Raw genomic sequence first — 23,352 nt, 5'->3', positions numbered from 1 at the left:
TAAAACAATAAAAAAATCGTCCACGTATCTAAAAACTTTAAAAACAATGTTAGCTGGTAAAACCAGATGAAGGACTTCGTCCATTTGTGAAAGAAAAAATGTTATATAAAACCGGAGCGACGCACGAACCAATGCAAATGCCCGCTTTCTGCAGAAAAAACCGCTGGTCAAATGTTATAAAAGTGGACTCCAGGTACAACTTTAAAATGGTTAAAAAATCATCAACAGAAATACCGGCAGTGTTCTTAAAGGAAATGGGACCATTTCCCTGACAATGCATTCCCTGACAGCAGTAAGTAAGGCATCATGAGGCACAGAATAAAACAGGTCAACAACATCCACGGAAAAGGCAAGCTCAACATCAACCTCAGTTTTCAAGAATTCACGAACTTCGTCGGATCTTTTCGTTAAAAGCGAATCTCCTGCATCAAGTTTAGTCAAATGCTTCAACAGGTAAAGACTAATCTGCTTCTGCCACGAACCCTTTTCAGTTACTATCGTTCTATATGTATATAGAAACCACGGCGGCGAAACACAGTCCCTGGTCTGTTAGGGCTAGCAGGCTCTCGCTCTGAGCGATGGAAATGTGGCTAGGCTAGTGGCCTCCCATCATCTTCACAGTATATATATATATATATATATATATATATATATATATATATATATATATATATATATATATATATATATATACATAGCGCGTTACGAACATACCGCGTTACGAACTGGACACGTGTGGCTCGATGACATCTGTGGCTGCGATGGAAATCAACTTCACATCGACAACGCATCAGACTCGGTGTCGTCATTTGATGACACTGTTCTTCCAGCGACTGCATTCATCCATCGAACTGTGACGTCATCAGAGCTCACGAGTATAAAAGCAGCGACACAAGAATTCACCTTCAGTGGGCACGGCGGACCTGGGCCGAACATGACACTTACGAGGACGCTCTTCTACGTTCTGCAGGTTATCCTGGGTTCCGCCGCGTTACGAACTGGACACGTGTGGCTCGATGACATCTGTGGCTGCGATGGAAATCAACTTCACATCGACAACGCATCAGACTCGGTGTCGTCATTTGATGACACTGTTCTTCCAGCGACTGCATTCATCCATCGAACTGTGACGTCATCAGAGCTCACGAGTATAAAAGCAGCGACACAAGAATTCACCTTCAGTGGGCACGGCGGACCTGGGCCGAACATGACACTTACGAGGACGCTCTTCTACGTTCTGCAGGTTGGTAGCTATTCGAGCACCATTCGCAGCGATTGCCGAGGTATCGTGGTCTTGCCGTGCCCCCGGCGTTGTTTTGCCTTGGCTTATGAATGTTTTATTGCTTGCAAGTTGATCCTTTGTGGCGACATCGAAACTAATCCTGGCCCCACTCAAAAGGAAGTTATAGAACAAATTTTAGATGGCCAGTTGTCTCTTCAAGCTGAAATCAGTGAAATGAAAGCAGAGCTAGTTAAGACTGTAAATATGGTAAGTGATCTGCAGAGCCTGATACAAAAAATGGAGAAAAAGCTGAATGAAACAACAACCTTCACCGAGCAGCCTCAGGAAATACACACAACTTTGAAATCAATAGAGAATGTAATGGGTTTTCAAGCCAAAAAACTAACCGATCTCGAAGATCGAAGCAGACGGTCCAACCTCATCATTCACGGTATTAATGAGGAACCTGACGAAACAGAAGCTACGCTGAAAGATAAAATAATCAAAGAAGTTTTCGAGGACAAGCTTCAAGTCAGTTGCCAATCTATCGGGCGCATTCATAGGTTGGGGCGTCGGAACGACAAACGCCCTGTTATTCTCTATCTTCAGAATTTTGCAGAAAAAAAAGACAATAATGGAAAATGTTACAAAGCTAAAAGGCTCAGGAATATCAATTCAGAATGATTATTCGCAATCTACGCTGCTGACACGAAAACTACTTTGGGATAGCGCGAAAGAAGAGAGGGATCAAAAAAAGAAGGTCACCCTTATTCATGACAAGCTAAAAGTGGATAAAGATATGTTTTTCTGGGATAAATCACAAAATAAACGCGTAAAGATAGTCTACCAGGATAAGAGAGTAGATCAGCAGGACAAGGAATGACGTGATTTGCAATATCAGAGCAAACATTTGCGCATAATAAACATTAACGCGCGTAGTTTAGTTAATAAGGCAGACTTGCTCGAAATAGCGCTGTTACACCATGATCCGCACGTTGCAGTGATTACTGAGACATGGCTTCACAGTGATGTGAATGATGAGGACGTTTTCCCTCCTTCTTACACTGTATTTCGAAAAGACAGGGAATCTAGGGGTGGTGGAGTGGCTGTCCTAATTAAGAAACAAATTGAAGCTGTTTTACAAGATGACGTACATGATATCGAATGCCTATGTGTGAAACTCTCCTGTTGGGGACAAAACTTTGTTTTATATGCTCTTTATAGACCCCCTAGTTCTGGAACCGACTACTTAACTAAACTAGAAAATCATCTCTTACAGTACCAAAACAGTAAAATTTTATTGATGGGTGACTTCAACTTACCAGGTGTGGATTGGGAACTTCTTGAGTGTCTCGGTGCTTGCACAAAGCAAGCCAACATATTGTTTAAAATAATGCTTACCCACAACCTGACGCAAATAGTTCAGGAACCAACCCGTAATGTCGGTTCCACGAATTCGATATTAGATTTGCTGTTCGTCCCTCGCGACATTGTGAATTTTACTGTTTCTGTAGAACAAGGTCTGTCTGACCACCACTTGGTTAGTGCTTCATTTCCTCTAGTACGGCAAACAAAACAGAAACACTCATCTTCACGTTACTTTAAAGATTATTCGCGTGCCAACGACGCGTCTGTCATTGAACATCTTGAAACTTGCCTTGTTGATTTCGATTACGCCGATGTCTGCGCACTCTGGGACAGTTTTAAAAAAATGTGTTTGTATTGTATCGATACTTTTGTACCAAACAGGCCCAAAAAAGAAAGAAAGGAAACCCCATGGATGACACGCAATATAATTCAAATGAGGCGAAGGGTAAAACGGCTCAAGAAAAAACGCGCAGATCCTGATGTGCTGAGGGAATTACTGGACAATCTAGCACGTGCCTTACGTGATTCAAAGGACTATTTCTTCAACACATCCCTTCAAAACTTTATAAAAACCGAGCCAAGTAAGTTTTGGAATTATATTAGTGAAAAAAAGAAAGCAGTTACACAAATTTTGGTGAACAACACTGCGGTATGTGATCCAAAGGCTATTGCTCAGCATTTTAATAGTTATTTTCAAAGTGTATTTTCTGCCCCGAGCTCATGTACCGACAATAGCCGAGTGTATTATCCCGCCGAAGTGAATTTTATTACTTACCCTGGTGTCCTTTCTATGCTATTAAACCTGAAAACCAAAACGTCATGTGGCCCTGACAACATTCCAAACGCATTTCTGCGACGCTATGCCGAAACTCTGGCTAAATTCCTTGTAATAATTTTTCGCGCTTCAATCTCAATAGGTAAAATACCTGATGACTGGAGGACAGCCCGAATTGTTCCCGTTTATAAAAAAGGAGACCGTCTTCTCTTGCAGAACTACCGCCCCATATCATTGACGTCCCCGTGCTGTAAACTATTGGAGCATATAGTTGCACATTGTATGAACGAATTTTTAGAAAAAAATCGCGTGCTAACTAGCTTCCAGCACGGGTTCAGAAAAGGATTCTCGACGGTAACACAGCTAATTACAGTAATAAATTCATTTGCTTCTTGTATAGATAATAAAGGCCAAATCGATGCAATATTTTTGGATTTTAGCAAGGCATTTGATAAAGTTCCTCATGATAAACTAATTTTTAAAATGAAAGAAATTGGCATTCCTGATATTTTAGTGACATGGATTACTGCATACTTAAAAGACCGCAAACAGTTTGTTGAAGTGGGTGGACAACGTTCGGGCTCTCTTCCAGTTTCATCCGGTGTTCCCCAAGGAAGTGTTTTGGGTCCTCTGCTTTTCCTTTTGTATGTCAATGATATTGTTCAAGTTGTTAACCCACCAGTGCATATTCGATTGTTTGCTGACGATTGCATTCTATACCGAGAAGTTACAAATAAGGAGGATCAAAGTGACCTGGACAGTGCCTTGAACAACGTTTTTGAATGGTGCGACCGATGGGGCATGGTTCTGAATGCTGACAAAAGTGTATATATGCCGATAACCCGAAAAACCATACTTCATAGCTACACATATAAATTAGGCTCTCTCCCTCTTCAACAAGTATCCAACTACAAATACCTAGGAGTAACAATAAGTAGCAATCTATCGTGGAACTTGCACATAAACAATATCTGCTCTGCGGCATTTAGGAAATTGTGCTGCTTAAGACATAAACTAAAAAATGCTCCTTCTAAAATTAAGCTACTTTGTTATTCTTCAATAATTAGACCTAAACTCGAATATGCATGCATAGTGTGGGACCCGTATACTAAATCTAACGTAAAAAATCGGGAGAGAATACAGAGAAGAGCTGTCAGGTTTATCTTTAATAAATATGCAAGGTCTGACTCCCCCACCACTTTAATGGAGATTAATAAAATTGAACTACTTGAACATCGGCGAAGAAAGCTTAGGTTAGAATTTATTTCTCTCTTATTACATAACAAACTTGGTTTGGATCCCTCATCATACTTAACGCCGGCACCAACCAGACAAACTCGTCAACACCATCCCAGTTCTCTAACCCCTATATTCGCTAGAACAGACACAAGTTTTCGTTTTTTCCACGCACAATAACAGATTGGAATGAGCTAGTTAAACCATTATCCCAAGAGTTTTAACCAATTATTTTTTCTATATTGTGTTGTTCTTTTTTGAAATGTTGCTTTTTTTTTGTCTCTTGATTGACTTTGTTCGCCCACCCTGCTTGGACTCAGTGTCCGCAGTATTTTGTAAATAAATAAATAAAATAAAAGGGAAAGTAGAGGAAAAGTAGACGCATTCAGTATACCGCTGCAGAACAGAATTGAGCATGCTCTAAAGAATGGAGGTAGCCTAAAAGCAGTGAAGAGAAAACTAGGCACAGGTAAACACTAGATGCATGTGCTAAGAGAAATAAGTGCAATGCCATTAGATATATGGACAAGATAGCTAAAGTAGCTGAGGAGTTCAACAGAAATCTATGCACTACCCAATGCAATCAGAACGTTAATGAGAGAGGCAGTAGCGCATAGCAATGGGACATCCCGCCAGTAACGAAAGACGAAGCTAAAAAAAAGACTTGGGAGCATTGCAAATGGTGAAAGCAGCTGGGGAGGATCAGGTAAGAGGAGATCTCTTGAAGCACGGATAGGAGAATGTGCTAGAAAGAGTAGCCACCCTGTACACGCACTTCCTTATGACCTCGAGCGTACCAGAAGCTTGCAAGAACGCTAAAATAATAGTAATTCATGCGAAAGTAGATGTTAAGGACTCAAAAAATTAGAGTGATCAGCTCACTGTCCGTTGCCAATAAGGTATTTACTAAGGTAATCGCTAGTAGAGTCAGGACAACCTTAGACTTAAATCAAACAAATGACCAGGCAGGCTGTCGCAAATAATACTGGGCAATAGACCATATTAACACTATCAGGTGAAGCAGATATGTGCAGAATATAACGAGCCCTATATATAGCGTTCATTGATTACGAGAAAGCATTTGACTAAGTGGAAACCTCAGCAGTCACGCAGGCATTCCGTAATTAGGGTGTGATGTGGGCGGGGATCGGGACCGTGGTCTTCACCGCATGAGGATGAGGTAGACAGACGATGGAGGGAAGTCTTCAGGAGTCGCAGTAACTTGAAGGGTTTATTTACATTATTTACAAAATAGCAAGGAGGCCAAAAGTCACAAAAGGGAAGAAGCTCTGTGACGCAGCACAGATTGCTGCTTAAATACAGTTCACCCCAGGCCCCCAGCTAGGGAATCCGAACTCTGGGCGAGTGTCCAATGGGCCCTGAGCTTCCTCTTAGGCTCCGCCCTCTCCACGTGACCGCGCAAACCGCACAGACACACACACTGGCAAGGAGGAACTCGGCGCCTGGCTGTCGCGAACTTTTTGGTTTGCCGCGGGCTGACCAGGCCCAAATGGTCGTTCGCTGCTCTGCGGCGATCCTGATCGTGGGAGACGCGAGTGTTGACGGTTCACACCGGTGACCTCTTCAGGTGGGTGGAAGGGACAAATCAGCCGTGACCACCAACACTTTGTCGGCTGCTCAGGGCGCACGCGGGCAATGGGTTGGCGCCGCCGCCGCCGCCTCTCGCTGTCTCCTCTGCTAGTCCCCAGGAGCGCAGTTCGGCACCAGAGCCGCATTCAGCATCGCCGGCAAAGGGGATTAGAGCCTTTGTTCACGCCGACGCCGTCGCCAGAAGCCGCCCCCAGGCCAGCGTTTCCTTGCGTTCTCTCTTAAAAACAGCGCCTTTGATCAGCGTAGCCCGACGGCGCCAGCCCGGCTCGCCGTTCTCCGCTGGCTGGGCCCGCGATCACAACAGGTGTAAGAAAGTTCTATGTGAAAATACTGGAAGATATCTAAAACGACTGCGCAGCTACCATAGCACTTCATAAAGCCAGCAATTAAATTCCAATAAGGAAGGGTGCCAGGCAGGGAGACGCGATCGCGCCAATGCTATTCACCGCTGTTTTACAGGTGTTCCAAGGCCTGGATTGGGAACGTATGGGGATTAGTGTTAATAGAGAATACTGAAGTAATTTGCGATTCGCTGATGACATTTCCTCGCTAAGTGACTCAGGACATGAACTGCAAAGCATGATCAATGATTTAGACAGGCAGAGCAGAACGGTGGGGCTAAAAATTAGCATGCAGAAAACCAAAATAATGTTCAACAGCCTAGCAATGAAACAGCAGTTCGCAACTGGTAGCCAGGTGCTGGAAGTAGTAAGAAAATATCTCTACTTAGTGCAGGTAGTGACCGCTGCTCCGGATCATGAGAGGGAAATAACTAGAAGAATAAGAATGGAAGAATGGAAGTCTGGGCGAGTTGGTACTGATTCATAATTTTTGCAACAGCGCTACACAACGAGGACAACGAACAAAGAATAACACAAAGACGGCGCTGAAATTTCAACTCTGATTTATTAGAAAAAAACACAATCTTTTATACAATCTATCTATTATACAATTATTTTATACAATATATTTCAACCATCTTTTTATGCAATCCAGGAATTACGAACATACGCAACATCAGTAAAAGCGTCACACCCAAACGTGCCTATCACATATAAAATCAACACAAATCAAGGTGCGTTCCCCGAGGCATTATCCATTATGTAGCAGGCTCATTTCCTTACCTTCATCTGTAATTTCATCTGTAACTATAACAGGTAAGGAAATGAGCCTGCTGCATAGTGGATAACGCCTCGGGGAATGCACCTTGATTTGTGTTGATTTTATATGTGATAGGCACGTTTGGGTGTGACGCTTTTACTGAAGTTGCGTATGTTCGTAGATTCCTGGATTGTATAAAAAGATGCGTGTTTTTTCCAATAAATCAGAGTTGTAAGTTCAGCGCCGTCTTTGTGTCACTCTTTGCTCATTGTCCTCGTTGTGTAACGCTGTTGCAAAAATTATGAATAAGAATGGGGTGGAGCGCATATGGCAGGTTCTCTCAGATCATGAATGGCAGCTTACCAATACCCCTCAAGAGAAGAGAATACAACAGCAGTATCTTACCGGTACTACCAACGGGGCAGAAACGTGGAGGCTAGCGAAAAGGGTTCAGCTTAAGGACAACGCAGGGAGCTATGGAAAGAAAAATGGTAGGTGTAACATTAAGAGATCGGAAGAGGGCGGAGTGGTTGAGAGAACAAACGCGTGTTAATGACATCCTAGTCGATATCGAGATGAAGAAATGGGCTTGGGCGTGAAGGCAAGATTACTGCTGGTCCTTAAGGGTGACGGAGTGGGTTCCAAGAGAAGGTAAACGTAGCAGAGGGTGGCAGAGAGTTAGGTAGGCGGAACAGGTTAAGAAGTTTGTGGGCATACAGTGGCCGCAGCTGGCAATGGACAGGGTTAATTGGAGAGACAAAGGACATGCCTTTGCCCTGCATAGGGCGTAGTCAGGCTGATGATGAATAACGATATCACCAAAAAAGGAAAGAATTTCAAGAACCAATTTATGTGTATATATACCCAGGAACGACGAAGTCTCCTCAAATCGGAGAGGTTTGCATTATTCTACTTGTATTACTACCATGAATAGAAATCTGTCCTGCGGTGGATGCACTGCTTCCTGACAGTTTCTGAATATGATTTTACATGCATAGTCTGGATAGCTATTCCGACTACGAAACCGGGCAGAGATGATGCCGTCCAAATTCAAAAGTTATTTTTAGGGACGGATGCTCAAGCGTGGTAATGTTATGCACTTTGGCGGTATGATTGCGGCTGACGCAAGAGAAGTATGCAGAAATTAATCTTAAATCTACTTGTACTGTACTCACAGAACAAGGATATAATGATTGTTCTTTCTAGCTGGCGGCTTCTGTGTACATTCTTCTGATCCACTACGCTCCAGGTGTTTTGAAGAACAAAATTCATTGTTTCATTGAGGGAAGTGTGATAGCAATGCCTGCCGGAATGCCCCGGTAAAATAAAGATATCAAACAACGCTGGAAAGGAGCAGGTGCACATGATACATTCCAAAACTGTCATTTATTAACAGCCGCGTTTATTTCGAGACAACAAAACTTAAACAAAGCTGCATAATCATAAAATAGTAATGAAAACATCTTCACTAATTTACGTGATGCAAGTATTAAGGTGTTTCCGGCCTTTGTGTAAATTACAATATTGTTTGCTATTCAATAGCAAACCACAAAAAATGGCACTCTTTAAGAATTTTCTTAATAAACTCTCAGAAGGGTTCACACATATAAAGGATTAATGTATATTTCAAGTTGCTATTACTGGCTAAACGACAAGGCTTAGCCTAAGCTCTGTTTACTGCATCGGCTTTTGGTCTAACGGCCCTGTCATGATTGTCGGGCTTGTAGTTAAGCCGCCCTGTTACGCAGAAACAGATGAAGCGCCAAAATCAGTTCGTAATTACCATGCCCAACAAACAGTACCAGCAGAAACAAAAAGCAAAAACGAGCATATGAGCACAACCAACTATTACGCTGATTAGTCACTGAAGTAGTAATAGTGCTGCGTTCACTTGTGGCAGCCAAATACATACAAAACAACACAAGCGCATGATTAGTCGAGACTTTCCATGCAGCACACGCCCATTTGTGTCCGAGGTTCGAGGGCATGAACTGCAGATTAGCGTGGCGTAGCGGGTTGATGAGCGTGAGATAAAAAAAAAATTAAAGTAGTTATAGGTGGGAATGCACGGAGAGTCCTAGATGCGCCAGTGACTCGCACCAGCATATTTACAGCTACGAAGATAATATCCCGATAGCGCAGTGGAATTTTAACTGCGCGTAATTCTAAAAATGAATGCGCTGTCTATTGAAGAAAGCGTTGGCCGATCTTCTGGGCTCGGGCGTAGAGCTGCTGTTGGATTCCGCCGCGGACGGTGAGGCGTCAGCAGAGGAGTCGCCTCCGTCGGGATCGAAAGCTGCCACAATGGAGCAGTCCTTCTTTTTGAAGTCCTGCTGCTCCTGAAGCATAGAAGAATGCATAACAAATTTCAACTCGAGTGTATTTGGAAATAAGGAAGGTAGGAACTGATGGCATAGAGAACATTGCTAGTCAGTGCATTATTGCTTCATACCGACTGTATAAGAAAAATGTAACCAAATTTTAAGAACAACGAAGTGCGCTAGGCGAGTGAAACAGTGCTGTTGAGAGCTGTGTAGCATAATTTACAGAATTTTTGTGGCCTTGCAATGTATCTAAATTACGTTAATGCTTTAGTGGGTGGCCTGAATTGCTTTGTTGTGTAGTGTGTAGTGTTCGATAGAAGAAGACCAATTTGTTAATAGTAAGGAATAATTAGCTGGCTTTTACAATTATGGCATCAGGCAAAAAGCTGTAAATTCTGCGTGGCAGATTGTGTTGAACAGCAGTAGCACGAAATATTTATAACACTTAGTCCTTTAAATAGACGTTTTATCGAACTAAAACATAGCCTGTAGGCTAGAAAAACTGCTGATTGCGGTATTACTTAAGCGCCCCCAGACACGCTCAGCTAAAATAGAAATTGATCTCTGGAATGCTCTTCCCGACGCGAATTTGTGCTTACAGTGGCCGTAAAATATGCGCCACCTAATTTTAATTTTAACCTTTTTAAACGGATATAGAAAAATACCTGGTTAGTGCCTTGTTGTAAATATTTCAGTTTGCTGTTTTTCAAGATGATATACTTGTTTATTTAACACTTATCCTAAATGTCGGTATTTTAAAACAGAGCCTATTGTCTCCACTTACTAAGCAACGTTTCTGGACGACGAAAATGCTGTCAACCAGGGCACACCACAGTGAACAGCATTCAGTTGGCCTCACTCGAGTAGGGCAATACATTCATTGCGGACACCTGGTATATACACGCAGCGAAAAACAGCCGGCTTCAAAACAAGTTACAAGGCGAATTCAGGCCACAAAATTCTCAAATCCTCAGGAATGTAGTGAAAAATACCACCAATGCAGCAACAGCTAAAGAAAAAATCGGGAGGAGTTAGGGATACCTTATTCAGCTGATGCTTCTTTTGACGAGACGATTTGCCTTTTCCTGTGAAGTGAAATAGTGCAGAGGCAGGTGGGCGGGTGGTTTCATGACTAGCTGTAAACAAAGCGCATGAGACGTAATTAGGACAAAGAAAGACAGAAAGCGCCACGTCCGTGTATACGTTTCTTTCTTTGTCCTAAGTCCGTCTTGTACGCATTGTTTTTTTTACTAAGTAATTGTATTCCTGCGATGAACGGGCCCCTTCCAACAGGACTGAGAGTTACCTGTAGATGGATGGGTAAGGCTGAGCCATTAAATACAGGCGGTGGCTCTCGCCACCTGGCCATGACAGTGTTCAAGGCGCCCTCTGCAGACGAGGTCCAGGCGACATTTTACAAGGAAGAAAATTGTTTTGGGCGGAGCAAACACCTACGCCTGCAGCTATAAGAGCCCGGTTGACAGGCACAAGTTCTGGTTCAGTTCCGTAATAAAGTGGCAGTAGAATTGTTTAGCCCAACTATTTTTCTGCCTCATAATGCAGCCAGACATCACACTTCCCATGGTGCACAAGATGCTATGGGGAAATGTGATATTAGTACTTTAGTTCGGGCTAGTTGGTTTATAGCTTAAGTCGATTCGCAGGACGGCGCAAGACAGGGACAAAGAAAGCACATGAAAAAAATGGGACAGGTCTTGTACTTGGCGCCCACTCAGCCTTTTCTTCAGACATCCCCTCAAGAGATTTCTTTCTGGTTAGAATCTACAAAAGCACCTTTGAACGTAAAGTGTTCCCGAGGATAAACTGCTATAGAAGCAAGACAAACACCTATGTCAGGAAAGCAACCGAGGATATCAAGAGCTGGAGCACATGCAAAGCAATCTGCGAAATTGCCAATGGTCTGAAGAATCGGTGCAGAAATAAAGGCGAATGCGTAGCACTCAATTTTTGGTTTTTGTAATGGGTTGCCACTTTATGGAACCCCTTTTGCAGATATCGAGGGCGCACAATTAAAGCTTGACCAGTGAGCCCAGATGACCGCTTGCCTCCGCTTTCAGGATTTGTACACCCTTTGTACAGAGGGCAAAACACATGCCTAGAACGACTGAACTGTGTGTTCTGCAGCTCCCAAAGCTGCTGCGACCAGGGAGGCAAGAAATGACGGCGAAATCCTTTGAGTTTAACAGCATGTGCTTACATCCTGATCCTTTGTAACAAAATTCTATCGCTAGATATCGCGTGTTCAGCTGGAAACCGTCCCAGAACATGTTCTAGACAAGCGTTTTGCCCTTTGTACCACCGCGCGCCGCCGTTTCTCCCTCGCGGAGAACTTTGTTACTTTTGTATATTGTATACATGTCTCTTCTGCCTCTTCAAAATCTATCATGTTCAAGAAAAACTAATGCTTTGAAGACATGTGATCTGAATAATTGATTTTTTTTTTTGCTTTCTGTTGTGTGCTAAAAATATGTTTAGCAAATATGTGTGTAAATGACACGTCATGCTGCCTTGAACTGTGGGGGCGCAGAGGCTCTGTCAGGCGTTTTGCCTTTACCTCTGCCCCCTACACGGAGAGAATCCGTGAAACAATAAAAAAAATCGCGTACAAAGCTCTGCCCTGTCCTTTCTTGCTATCACTCCCCTCTGTCTTGTCTTCGCTATCCTGTCCCTTTCCCTTTCACCTCCGTTAGCTGCAAATCTGGTGCTTAAAATATTAGACAGCAATTCATGCGGTCGGCAACATTTTTTCCTTCACTTTTTTCTTAAAAAAAATAAACCGCTACCATCACCACCGTGTTGGGTCCCACACGCCGGTCGAGTACCGCGCGCTATGCGTGTGGCGTAGTTTGGTTGCATGGCGACTGAAAGCGATGCAACTGAACTGGAAATAGGCGCTAATATTTGTTTTGCTCGTGGCAGTAACGTTCCCACAGTTTTGTATGTTTTAAGCATGGCAAAGTCGCTCCATGGAAATAAAAACATTATGGCGGACTGCTACGTACTCACGCATTTCCTGTAGTGTGAAAGGACAGCGGCTTTTTAATATTCCTTCGTAGTGGTAATTTAGAGCATGAGGGTTGCCGAATTATGTAGAATTATGCTGCATTTGTTGTTGGATCGTTAAGACTGTTCACAAGGCCCCAAGTTTCTCGGATATGACAGCAGGGCGGACGATTAGCTGCCAAATATAAGAATTTTTGCGTAGTTAACCCCCGCTTTTACAACATTCTCAGAACCCCTTTGCCTTATTACTGCACGATGTGTGCAGAATTCCACGCAGTAATGGCATATTTGCCTTCCAAACGGTTCGTTACCGCACTGCTGTGGTGGACAGCTAAGGGCACGCCTGAAACCAAATTCCGCAACAAAATCATGCAGTCGGTTGCGTTTGCCTCTAGATAATGCTGACTACACGCACACTGATGAAGTGATGCAATGACGCCTTGCTTATACGTAGTTGCTGACTAGCGTTATTCATCGACAAATTTCTCTAAAACGTTTATTTAGGCGCAGATGTGGCTGGTAATGGTGCTCGACTGCAGACTCGAATGTCACACTTGTGTAATGAGAGAAGAAATGCTTTCTCATTAAATAAGGCTCCTTCCACTGGCGTCGCACAGCCACGATTTTTTTTGTTAGAGACGAACTGAAAATAGGTAAGGCGCCAGTATATTCGTTGTGAGCTCGCGAAGAAATAGAAGAAATAGAAGGGTGCAGAATGTCTTCGTGGCATGAAAATAAATAAATGGAACCAAATGGCGCGAGGAGAGCGCCACATATCCGCTTATACAGGTTGTGAAGATAGCTGTAGGCAAATTTTGATGTGGTCTGGCAGGTGTTAACCCTCGCCTGCCCTTGGCGCCACCATTTCAGATGAAGGCTCAAAATGCCGCAGTGCCGACCACATGCTGAATGCTTAAACATCGCAGCTTTTGTATTTGTGCAGCTGCGGGACGACCATAGCTCTCCCGGCCTACGTCAACGGCGCAGGTGCTTTTGGTGTGGCGGACAAAACATACGACTTCTAAGAGCGTGGTCCAGAAGGTCGTATGTCTTCCAAGGTCGTTGCAATCGGGAGAAGAAAGGCGGCGGGTACCGCTCGAAAGTGAAAAATCTAGGCGAAAGTGGGCAATATTTTCCATGAGACCCCGACCCTCCGACGGCACGTTTACAGCGGGGAGAAGTCTACTAAAGAGTCAGCGGATGGGACCTTGTTCTGGTCGTGGCACCACCGATCCGGCTGGTGGAAAGTGAGGTCTTGATGTACGAGTAATGCAGCAATCAGGGATCAAGCTATGAGTGGTTGATGTGTCTCCAGGTGTTCTGCCAACATTATAAATTAACAATGGCCATTTCGCTTTGCTCGGGACAAGAGGCGCAGAAAAAAGGGGAATCGCAGGTCACATGATACGGCTGGAAGTTGACAGACAACGCCAAAACATGCGAAGAACAACGCGCGAAACGCTTGCATTCCAGAATAGTTTTTTGGGGGGTCGGTGGTATAATACACAATACACAACTTTCACGTTGCATCCTCATAATTACTGAAGTTACTGAAGACGACGCCTCGCAATTGATTTCATGGCGAACGAGAAGCTCTGTGAATGACAGTCTGGTGAATATGCAGCTGCAGCTCGACGTGTGTAATGCTGATTGCTGGAAAAGTAACTGAAACGTAAAGTATCCGGATCAGCAGATTGCACCAGAAAATGGCAATTCCGCTTTGAGAATGTAACGGATGTTCACAAGGCGATGTGCTGCTCGGCAGATGAGCAGTGAAATGTAATAGTTTAGCGTAACTAATTCTGATTCACTGTTCAAAAGTCTCTGCTACCACCCTGCCTTGGCAGACACGAAGTTTGCGGAATTCCTGGTCGTAGCGGCAGTTTTCTTATCGAAAAGGCCCAAGCCGCATTAGGTGCTGAATGCAGCCGAACGTGAGTGTGGGACCCAACATGCCGCCGTTGAGAGCAGTGTTTTCTTCCTGACAGCGGCGCTGGTTATTAGCATCCCAGCTTGACTTGAAGTAGAAAACAAAATCGCACGCCTTGGTTCTCAACCACCACCTCTTTTGGCAAGCGCTTGCTAGTCCTTAGCTGCACCTTCGTAAGTGAAAATGAACTTAATATAACAATTATAGGGTATAATTTAAACTGCTCTTTTGCATAGACACCAATCTACGAAATATAGCTACGGGGATTTCAATGGGTTTTCTCAAGCAGTTCCAAAATTACCCCTTAAAAGGCAAGATTGCCGGCTAAGCTTCACCTTTAACCTTTTAAATGCATGCACAAGGAGCCACGTAGGAAGCAGCACTTCCGTTGAGTTCACCTTGGTGTCAGCCGCGTGTCATGGAAAACTCGAGACAATTGAATGTGTCAATTTGTTGTTAATAGCATCCCATTTGCTGCAAAGAAACTTCCTTACAAACAATCATTGGCCTTGTGAAATATTGTCACTGTTGTCATTGTGGTTACAAAATATCTAATGTTATGGAATACACTTTTCGCAAACATAGGACTGTGTCGTGTGAAACAGTCTTTGCATGAGAGCATTCATTGTTTCCATTAGTGTTACTTACTTCTAGTTGCGTGGTGCCAATTCGGACATGCACGATCTTTTCCACGCTGTACATCGGCCACGGCTTGTCGCCGATGGTGGGTAACACCCTGAAAGAGAAATCGGAAGATGCGATCATTGATAGGAGTGAGAGTAGGAAAAGTCACTCTGTAGGGACGCGCTGCCCCTGCAGGACGTCCGCAGCACGTCCCTATCTTTCACATGAGTGAGCACCACGTTCCTTGCGCTGCGAGCTAAGACATTTTTAGATGGGGGAAGACGAGGGTAACGAACGAACAAGTCACATGTGTCATGTGATTATATATATATATATATATATATATATATATATATATATATATATACATATGGTTGGTTTGGTTTATGGGGTTTAACGTCCCAAAGCGACTCAGGCATGAGAGACGCCGTAGTGAAGGGCTCCGGAAATTTCTACATATATATATATATATATATATATATATATATATATATAGAGAGAGAGAGAGAGAGAGAAATGCTTCATGAATAAAATTCAGTTGTCAGTTCAGCACAGTGTGTGCGCGTGCGTGTCATCCTTCTGTCTTACAGTGCTGTTTTGCATAATGCAAAACCAACTAGACCAAGAACCCACTTTGTTAATCCAAAGGGATGTTGAAAGTCTTTTGACTACGCTCTGTGGTTTTTTTTGTGGTTTTCGTAGAAAATGGTTCTCAGAAATAAAACTGACTCAGTTAGGCCGTTTATAACAACCTTAATACGGGATGCCTTGTGGCAAAATTGCGATATGAAGAGTTTACTAAAACAATGGCGCTTTGGCTATCTGTTGTACAGGTCCTTCTAACATTATATTGAACAAAGGTTCAGCATTAAATAAATCATGATGTGTGACAAGCACACTTTGCTTGCTTATACTCGTGGCGTAAAAATTCAAGGGCCATTTTAAATCCTAGAATAGAATTAACCGAAAAAACTCATCCCTTTCTGCATGCTGTTTGTTCTGTTACATAGTAGAAGGACCTATTTAAAAGCGACTAGAAGGTCAGCGGAAAAACCGGACTGTCTGAGACCGCTGTGATACTCTGAAGTTTCCTCTTCGGAACGAAGGATAGCTTGCAGTAGTGTTTGAACCGGCACGTCTTGAGACACGCTGGTTAGAGCGTACTAGCTTTGAGTTCAACTCTTCACTTTGTAGTGAAACACAAGCCACCTTTGCAGGCTGATTGCTCGTATCTGGGTTTGCCCCCGAAAGGTCACCGCGGGGTTTGTGGAGCCTCCTCCAAGCGCACACCCCTGCGGAAGCCGGTCTCCGGGCCGAGGGTGGCTTTCACCCGTTTCTATCGGTGGGTGTCCCGCGGTGGGTTTCGAACAAACCACCTCCCGCAGCCGAAGGTAACAGAAAAAAGGTGACGTAAGGTAAAAAAAAGGTATTTAAAAGGTGACGATAACCCTTTGAAGCGCTATATGAATTATAAGCTAGCAAATGAGGAACTTTTTTTATTAGTGGGCTACATCTGTCATTGCCGCCTTTGTTTCAGACGAATTTATTATCTTTTATATTGCATGTAGGGTGCTTTCCGGTTGAACTAGAGAATGCAGCACATAATTTTCAAAACATTGAGCTTGGAAGCTCGTACTCTGCCGTTTATATGCAGACATATTTTGTCCCTAATGTTATTTTATAGCGGGGTAGCGATCTTTCGAATAGGTTGTATTTGCACGATCCCTAGGGTGTTTATTGGAGCAATCTCGGCGCTTCAGTCTGACAGTTCCTAGCCATGGTGACACCACTGAATTTTTGAATTGCCAAAAATCACTTTTTGGTGTTTTCCGCGAGGAAACTAACGATAGGTGCAGAAAAGGATGAACATGGCTGCCGACATGGCAATGAATGGATTACTCTGTGTCTCCATTTAGTGAATGGGTGAGTGCATGTACAACAAGGGTCAAAATATAACTGTAGACAGCAAGCACCAGACAGCCAACTTTTGCAATGGCTCGTTTCAGTAGATTGTGACGCTGAATTATGACAGGATAGTTTTTGACTGGACTTCTTGTTGACCGCAGCGACCAGCGTTGAGCTTGGTTCTCTAGCAGTAATATTTAAGGCATTCTTTCCGATCGCTGGCACTTCGAAGCTAAGCTAGTTCGTGGCCACGACCGGGCTTCCTCCGGTCGACCGTACCCCGAGCGAGCGAAGGACGCCCAGATGTTGATAACCCGGCGGCTGAGATCGCGTTCTTGAGGCGTGCCCCGGCGCGACAAGTCCAGCGGCCTTCCGAACACGAAGTCCAGCTCAGCAAAGCGCGAGGCGCTAGCTGATTCGTTGAAGAGGGTAAAGCTGGGCCTGTGGTCGAAGACGTAGCCGTACACCTGGTTACGTCCCTCGGCAGCCAGTGCCCGGCCAAGGCGCAGCAGGGGGCACGTGTACGCCACGTCGCCGAGCAGCTCCTTCGCCCAGCGATTGTCGCTGTCACCTGAGCAAATCGCTTTTCGTCTCAATAGCAAGCCTTTGCATGGGCTGCACTGGCTCGCTACTTAGAATTCTATCCACAGGCGAGGAGTGCTCATAGAAAAGTTACTAATTTTATTGGCGATAACAACTGCCCTTTACTAACTTCAACGAACCAGTAACCAACTACGATCATGAATTATGCCTCTGCATGAATAATCACATTACCTATTGAAAAAACAATAAGTTTGGGGTACCAGAAATGACGCCACTGTAGTCTTTAATAAAAAAGCAACATGTGAAAGAATGGAAGTTTGTAACACTGCTAACGAAGCAAAAGGTACCGGTTGTACTCGACACATTGCTTCAGAAGAATGTGCTGTTGAATCGTTGTAGTGATTTAAGCCTTCTTTATATTTAAGCGTTCTTTAGTGACATATATTAAGGGTTGTACTGGCGAGTTAAATTTATCAAATAACGTCGCAATACCTTTGGCTTGCACAATACTGTTAGCACAAAATATTCTTTTTATTTTTGGCCGTCCTAGTCTACAAACTGGATGGATCGTTATAAGCACCTTAAAGGCTAAATTGAAGGTGTAAGCTCTAAAGCACTTTCACTTGGGGTCAGTCGTAACCGATCAATGTCTTTTAAGAATAATAGAGCTGTAAGCGCTCGTAGTCAGGGGAGTAATTTTAGAGCCCATGCGAAAACCGAAGCGTGGCTTTGTGGTAGAGCATCCGCATCGCATTCGGGAGGTGCTGGGTTCGATCCCCAGGGCCGCCGGGTACCCACCGGTTTCTTTAATGGGTACAAGATTTCCCCTGGCTTGGTGCTCGGCTCTTCTAGGGTGCGATGCTTGGGAAAGGGGTCTTAGACCAAACAGTTGCCTTGACGGATGAGTGATAAGTTCCCCCGCCAAGCAACCATAAGTCCACCTCGTGCGGCATAAGCCCAATTTGTGGCCCTTTTTTTTTCTCGCAAGTCAGACAGCCGGAAAAACCGGAATGTCTAGTCAGCTGTGATACTCTGAAGTTTTCTCTTCGCAACGAAGGATCGCTTACAGTGTTTGTCTTGAGACACGCTGGTTAGAGCGTACGAGTTTTGAGTCGGAACTGTTCACTTTGCAGTGAAACACGAACCACCTTTGCAGGCTGAGTGCTCGAAACTAGGTTGCCCCCGAAGGGGCGCAGCGGGGTTTGCGGAGGTTCCTCCAAGCGCACACCCCTGAAGAGCCGGTCGCCGGGCCGGGGGTGGCTTGTACCCATTTTTACCGGTGGGACAGCCGGAAAAACCGGAATGTCTAGTCAGCTGTGATACTCTGAAGTTTTCTCTTCGGAACGAAGGATCGCTTACAGTGTTTGTCTTGAGACACGCTGGTTAGAGCGTACGAGTTTTGAGTCGGAACTCTTCACTTTGCAGTGAAACACGAACCACCTTTGCAGGCTGAGTGCTCGAAACTAGGTTGCCCCCGAAAGGGCGCAGCGGGGTTTCCGGAGCTTTCCTCCAAGCGCACACCCCTGAAGAAGCCGGGCGCCGGGCCGGGGGTGGCTTGTACCCATTTTTACCGGTGGGTGTCCGGCGGTGGGTTTCGAAGCAACCACCTCCCGCGCCTCCCGAAAAACACTTTAGGTATTTTCAGCTCCGCGGTAAGGGTTACTTTTAACACATCAGTTTGCAAAGCAAGCAAAACTTCATTTTCTGCCCTCACGGACGAAATTTTAAAGCAATGCAAACGCTGACCTAGGGCGTACCAACACCTTGGAAGAACGCTAACATTACCTTAATTCATAAGAAAGGAGACGTCAAGGACTTTAAAAATTACAGAATGATCAGCTTACTGTCCGTTGCCTACAATGTATTTACTAAGGTGACCGTAAATAGGGTCAGGACAACCTTAGACTTCAATAAACCAAATGATCAGCCAGGCTTTCGTAAAGGGTACTCGACAATATACCATATACACGCTATCAATCAGGGAATAGATAAATGTGCAGAATATAGCCAAGCCTTCACTGATTACGAGGAAGAATTTGACTCAATGTAAACCTCAGCTGTCATTCAGGCATTGCGGGATCAGGGTGTAGAAGAGCGTTATGCGAAAATATCGGAAGATATTTATAACGATTGCACAGCTACCACAGCCCTCCATAAAGTCAGCAATAAAATTCAATCAAGGAAAGGTGTCAGGCAGGGAGACACGATCTCTCCAATGCTCTTCACCGCCTGGTTACAGGAGGTATTCCGGTGACTGAAGTGTTAACAGTTGGGGATAAGAATTAATGGAGAAAACCTAAGTAATCTGTGATTCGCTGATGTAATTGACTTGCTAAGTCACTCAGGACATGAACTGCAAAACATGATGAATGAGTTAGAAAGGCAGAGCCGAACGGTGAGGCTAAAAATTAACATGCAGAAAACAAAAGTAATGTTCAGCAGTCTAGCAAGTGAACAGCAATTCGCAATGGGTAGCGAGGTGCTGGAAGTATTAAGAGAATATGCCAATTTAGGGCAGGTAGTGACCGCTGATCCGGATCATGAGAGAGAAATGTGTTGTGTTGTGTGTTGCGTTGGGTTGGGTTTTATGGCACATAGGCAACTGAGGCCATCATGCGCCAAACACAAGGTATTGTAAAAGTTTATTGTTGAATATTAGAGACATGTAAAAAGTAATCCTTGGTGTAAAGGCCTTCAGACATTAATATTACCTTTTGAACATGTACACAAATTTTAAAAATGGCTACTAGTAAAAGCTTTAAACGGGGCTGGGAAACCTCAGTAGCTATCCTTGGCTGGACAAGGACACTGAGACTCCCAACCAAACAAAATTAAAAACCTCAGCCTTCTTCTCAGGGGTGAGTAAGTGGCTGAGGTGTATTAGAATTAAAGCAGACCTGTGGGTAAAAAATTTAGACACTTAAAAAATCCAGTTTCTTTAAGAAAGCTGAAAACACATGATATATCAACAATTGCATCATCTCCTAAAAGCAGTGCGGGATGAAAAGGGGATGTATTCGTTATAAAATTGAGCAAAGTACTTTTTCCTTAGTTTTTCCAATTTCATACAAGTGAATAAAATATGGTTAATTATAACTTCAACTCCGCATTCTTTGCAAAAAGGTTGCTCTTTTTTTGACAGTAGGAAATTGTGTCTCAGATGCGTGTGTCCTATACGAAGACGACAAATAATGACTTCTTTGAAGCGTTCTTGGTGGGTGCAAGATTTCCATTCGCCTAAAACTGATTTTACAAAGTGTAGTTTGTTGTTTTATTCATTGTCCCAAGCGGCCTGCCATTTTTTCCTTATTTCACAATGTACCGAGTTCATGCAATCTTTAAAGGGAATGACTACTTTCTTTGTTTGCTACGAGCCTGCGCAGCGCAGAGGTCTGCTCTCTCGTTGCCTTTAATTCCGACGTAACTCGGCACCCAGCAACGTTTTATGTTTTTTTCCTTGAGCTATGGCTTTTGTTATGTTGTGTATTATGTCACCGAGCATCGGGGTAATTGCATTCCTAGAGAGAAGAGCTGTAAGTAAACTAAGGGAGTCCGTGTAAATAATACTGTTTCTGAGGTTTTCATTTACTATTTTTTTTACGGCCAAGCATACAGCGTAACATTCGGCTGTGAAAATTGATGCACACTGTAGAAGTCTCATTATTTCATTCTCATGCCCTCGTACTACCGCACTTCCTACGTAGGTGGCTGTTTTTGAACCGTCCATATAAAAATCCGCAAAACCATTGTATTTTTCCTCCAGTGCAAGAAATTCTTGTACTATATGTTGTTGCGGGGTTTGCTTTTTGTGAAACTGTGTGAGTGAAATCGCATATTGCAGGGAAGTTGTACCATGGAGGTAGTGGCTCTCGTCTGAGCGAAATGTTAGGTAATGTGTTCAGTACACCGAGACTCTGGCACATCTCTTCAAAACGCAAGAGGAGTGGTCTGGCAGTTTGTGGTTTATTACAAAAAATTGTTCTGGATGGACACTTTGTAACTATTTCGTAACAAATATGTTTTGGTAGGGAACGGATTTTTAGGACGTATGAGCCTGTAAGTATGCTTCTTCTATCTGTAAGAGATGGTTCATTTGTTTCAACGTAGAGACTATTAATGGGTGACGTCCTGTAAGCGCCAGTTGCAAGACGTAAACCTAAATTGTGCACTGGGTCCAGTCGTTTCAACTACGATGGCCTTGCTGAACCATATACTATACTACCATAGTCTAGTGAGGATCGTACCACAGAGTGATAAATTTTTAGAAGCCCTGCCCTGTCAGAACCTCAGTGTTTATGTGAAAGGACTTTGAGTATGTTCAGTGATCGGGAAGTTTTCTTTTTTAATGTGTTAATATGAGGCAGGAAAGTGAGTTTTTTGTCAAATGTTATGCCTAGAAATTTATGTTCATTTTCTACTGGTAAATCTATTTCGTTAAGGTGTAGGGTGGGGTCTGCCTGTAAGCCTCGTTTGAGTGAAAACAGAATGGCCACTGTTTTCTGTGGGGAAAATCGGAAACCATTTCTGTCTGCCCATGTTGTCAGTTTATTTATTGTTAGCTGTATTTGTCTTTCACATGTTGATATGTTGGAGGATGTGTAATCTATCTGGAGGTCGTCTACATAAAGTGAATACATAACAGACCTTGGTATTATTTGGTTAAGAGAATTCATTTTTACAATAAATAGAGTTGTGCTTAAAATACACCCTTGAGGCACTCCATTTTCCTGAATAAATCCCTCGAAAGGGTTGAGCCTAGACGGACATTAAATGAGCGGTTAGATAAAAAGTCTTTAATGGAGTTCAGAATTCTGCCATGGATGCCAAGTTCAGCTAAGTCCTGAAGAATCCCGAACCTCCAGGTAGTATCATATGCTTTTTCTAAATTAAAAAAGACTGCAAGACAGTGTTGTTTGTGTATAAAAGCTTGTCTGGCTGCATTTTCGAGACGGACTAGGTGATCTGTAGTGGAGCATTCCTTTTTAAAATCACACTGGTGGATATCAAGAAGTTCACAGGATTGAAGAACAAAGGTTAGTCTTCTATTTAGGACACTTTCGAAGGATTTGGCTACGCAACTGGTCAGGGCTATGGGTCTATAACTACTAGGAGAGGTTGGGGGTTTACTAGGTTTAAGAAACAGTACATTAATAGCTTTTTTCCAGGCCTCAGATATTTTGCCTGATATCCAAACTAGGTTGAAGAACCTTAAAAGTGCCTCTACGGCAGGTTGAGATAGATGGGCCAGCATTTCGTAGTGGATTTGGTCGGGTCCTGGAGTAGTTTTTTTACCAGCAGACAGTACTGTATTTATTTCTTGGAGGGTAATCACACTGTTATATTTTTGGTTTGCACCACCACTAGTTGAAAGTCTTTGTTTTTCGGCTGTGTTTTTGTGTTCTAAAAAGACTGTGTATAGTGTGATGAACTTGAAACTGCAGCGAAATGTTCCCCCAGTATGTCTGCCTGTTCTCTTATGCTTGTTTGTGTACCAGGTGTTGTTAAAAAAGAAATTGTGAAGGGTGAAAAGTTTCCATTTAATTTGCGAACCTGCTCTCACATTTTTTTAGATGTCATCTGACTGTTAATGGATGAAACATAACTCTGCCATGATGCTTTCTTGGCACCCCGACGGACGTACCGAGCTTTGGCTCTTGCCTTCTTAAAATTAACGAGATTTTCATGTGTC

The 23,352-nt window shown here is 43.6% G+C and overlaps 1 protein-coding gene across 1 annotated transcript in view; it reads right to left on the bottom strand.

The window, feature by feature from the left end:
* Positions 1-9,372: 9,372 nt before the first annotated feature.
* The window catches only part of LOC149361157 (acetylcholinesterase-like), a 99,649-nt gene continuing 85,669 nt past the window's right edge, over positions 9,373-23,352 (bottom strand). Inside the window, exons 13-15 of the mRNA XM_089572596.1 lie at positions 17,400-17,691; positions 15,240-15,327; positions 9,373-9,652 (exon numbers count right to left, since the gene is read on the bottom strand). Of these exons, the coding sequence (XP_089428722.1) occupies positions 9,479-9,652; positions 15,240-15,327; positions 17,400-17,691 (554 nt within the window). The 3' untranslated portion in view covers positions 9,373-9,478. The remainder of the gene's footprint in view (positions 9,653-15,239; positions 15,328-17,399; positions 17,692-23,352) is intronic.

This window comes from Amblyomma mixtum, chromosome 2 (assembly GCF_055824585.1).
Source record: "Amblyomma mixtum isolate Tamu chromosome 2, ASM5582458v1, whole genome shotgun sequence".
Lineage (NCBI taxonomy): Eukaryota > Metazoa > Arthropoda > Arachnida > Ixodida > Ixodidae > Amblyomma > Amblyomma mixtum.
Note: the sequence above shows the minus strand (reverse complement) of the source record. Positions and strands in the feature narration are given on the sequence as shown.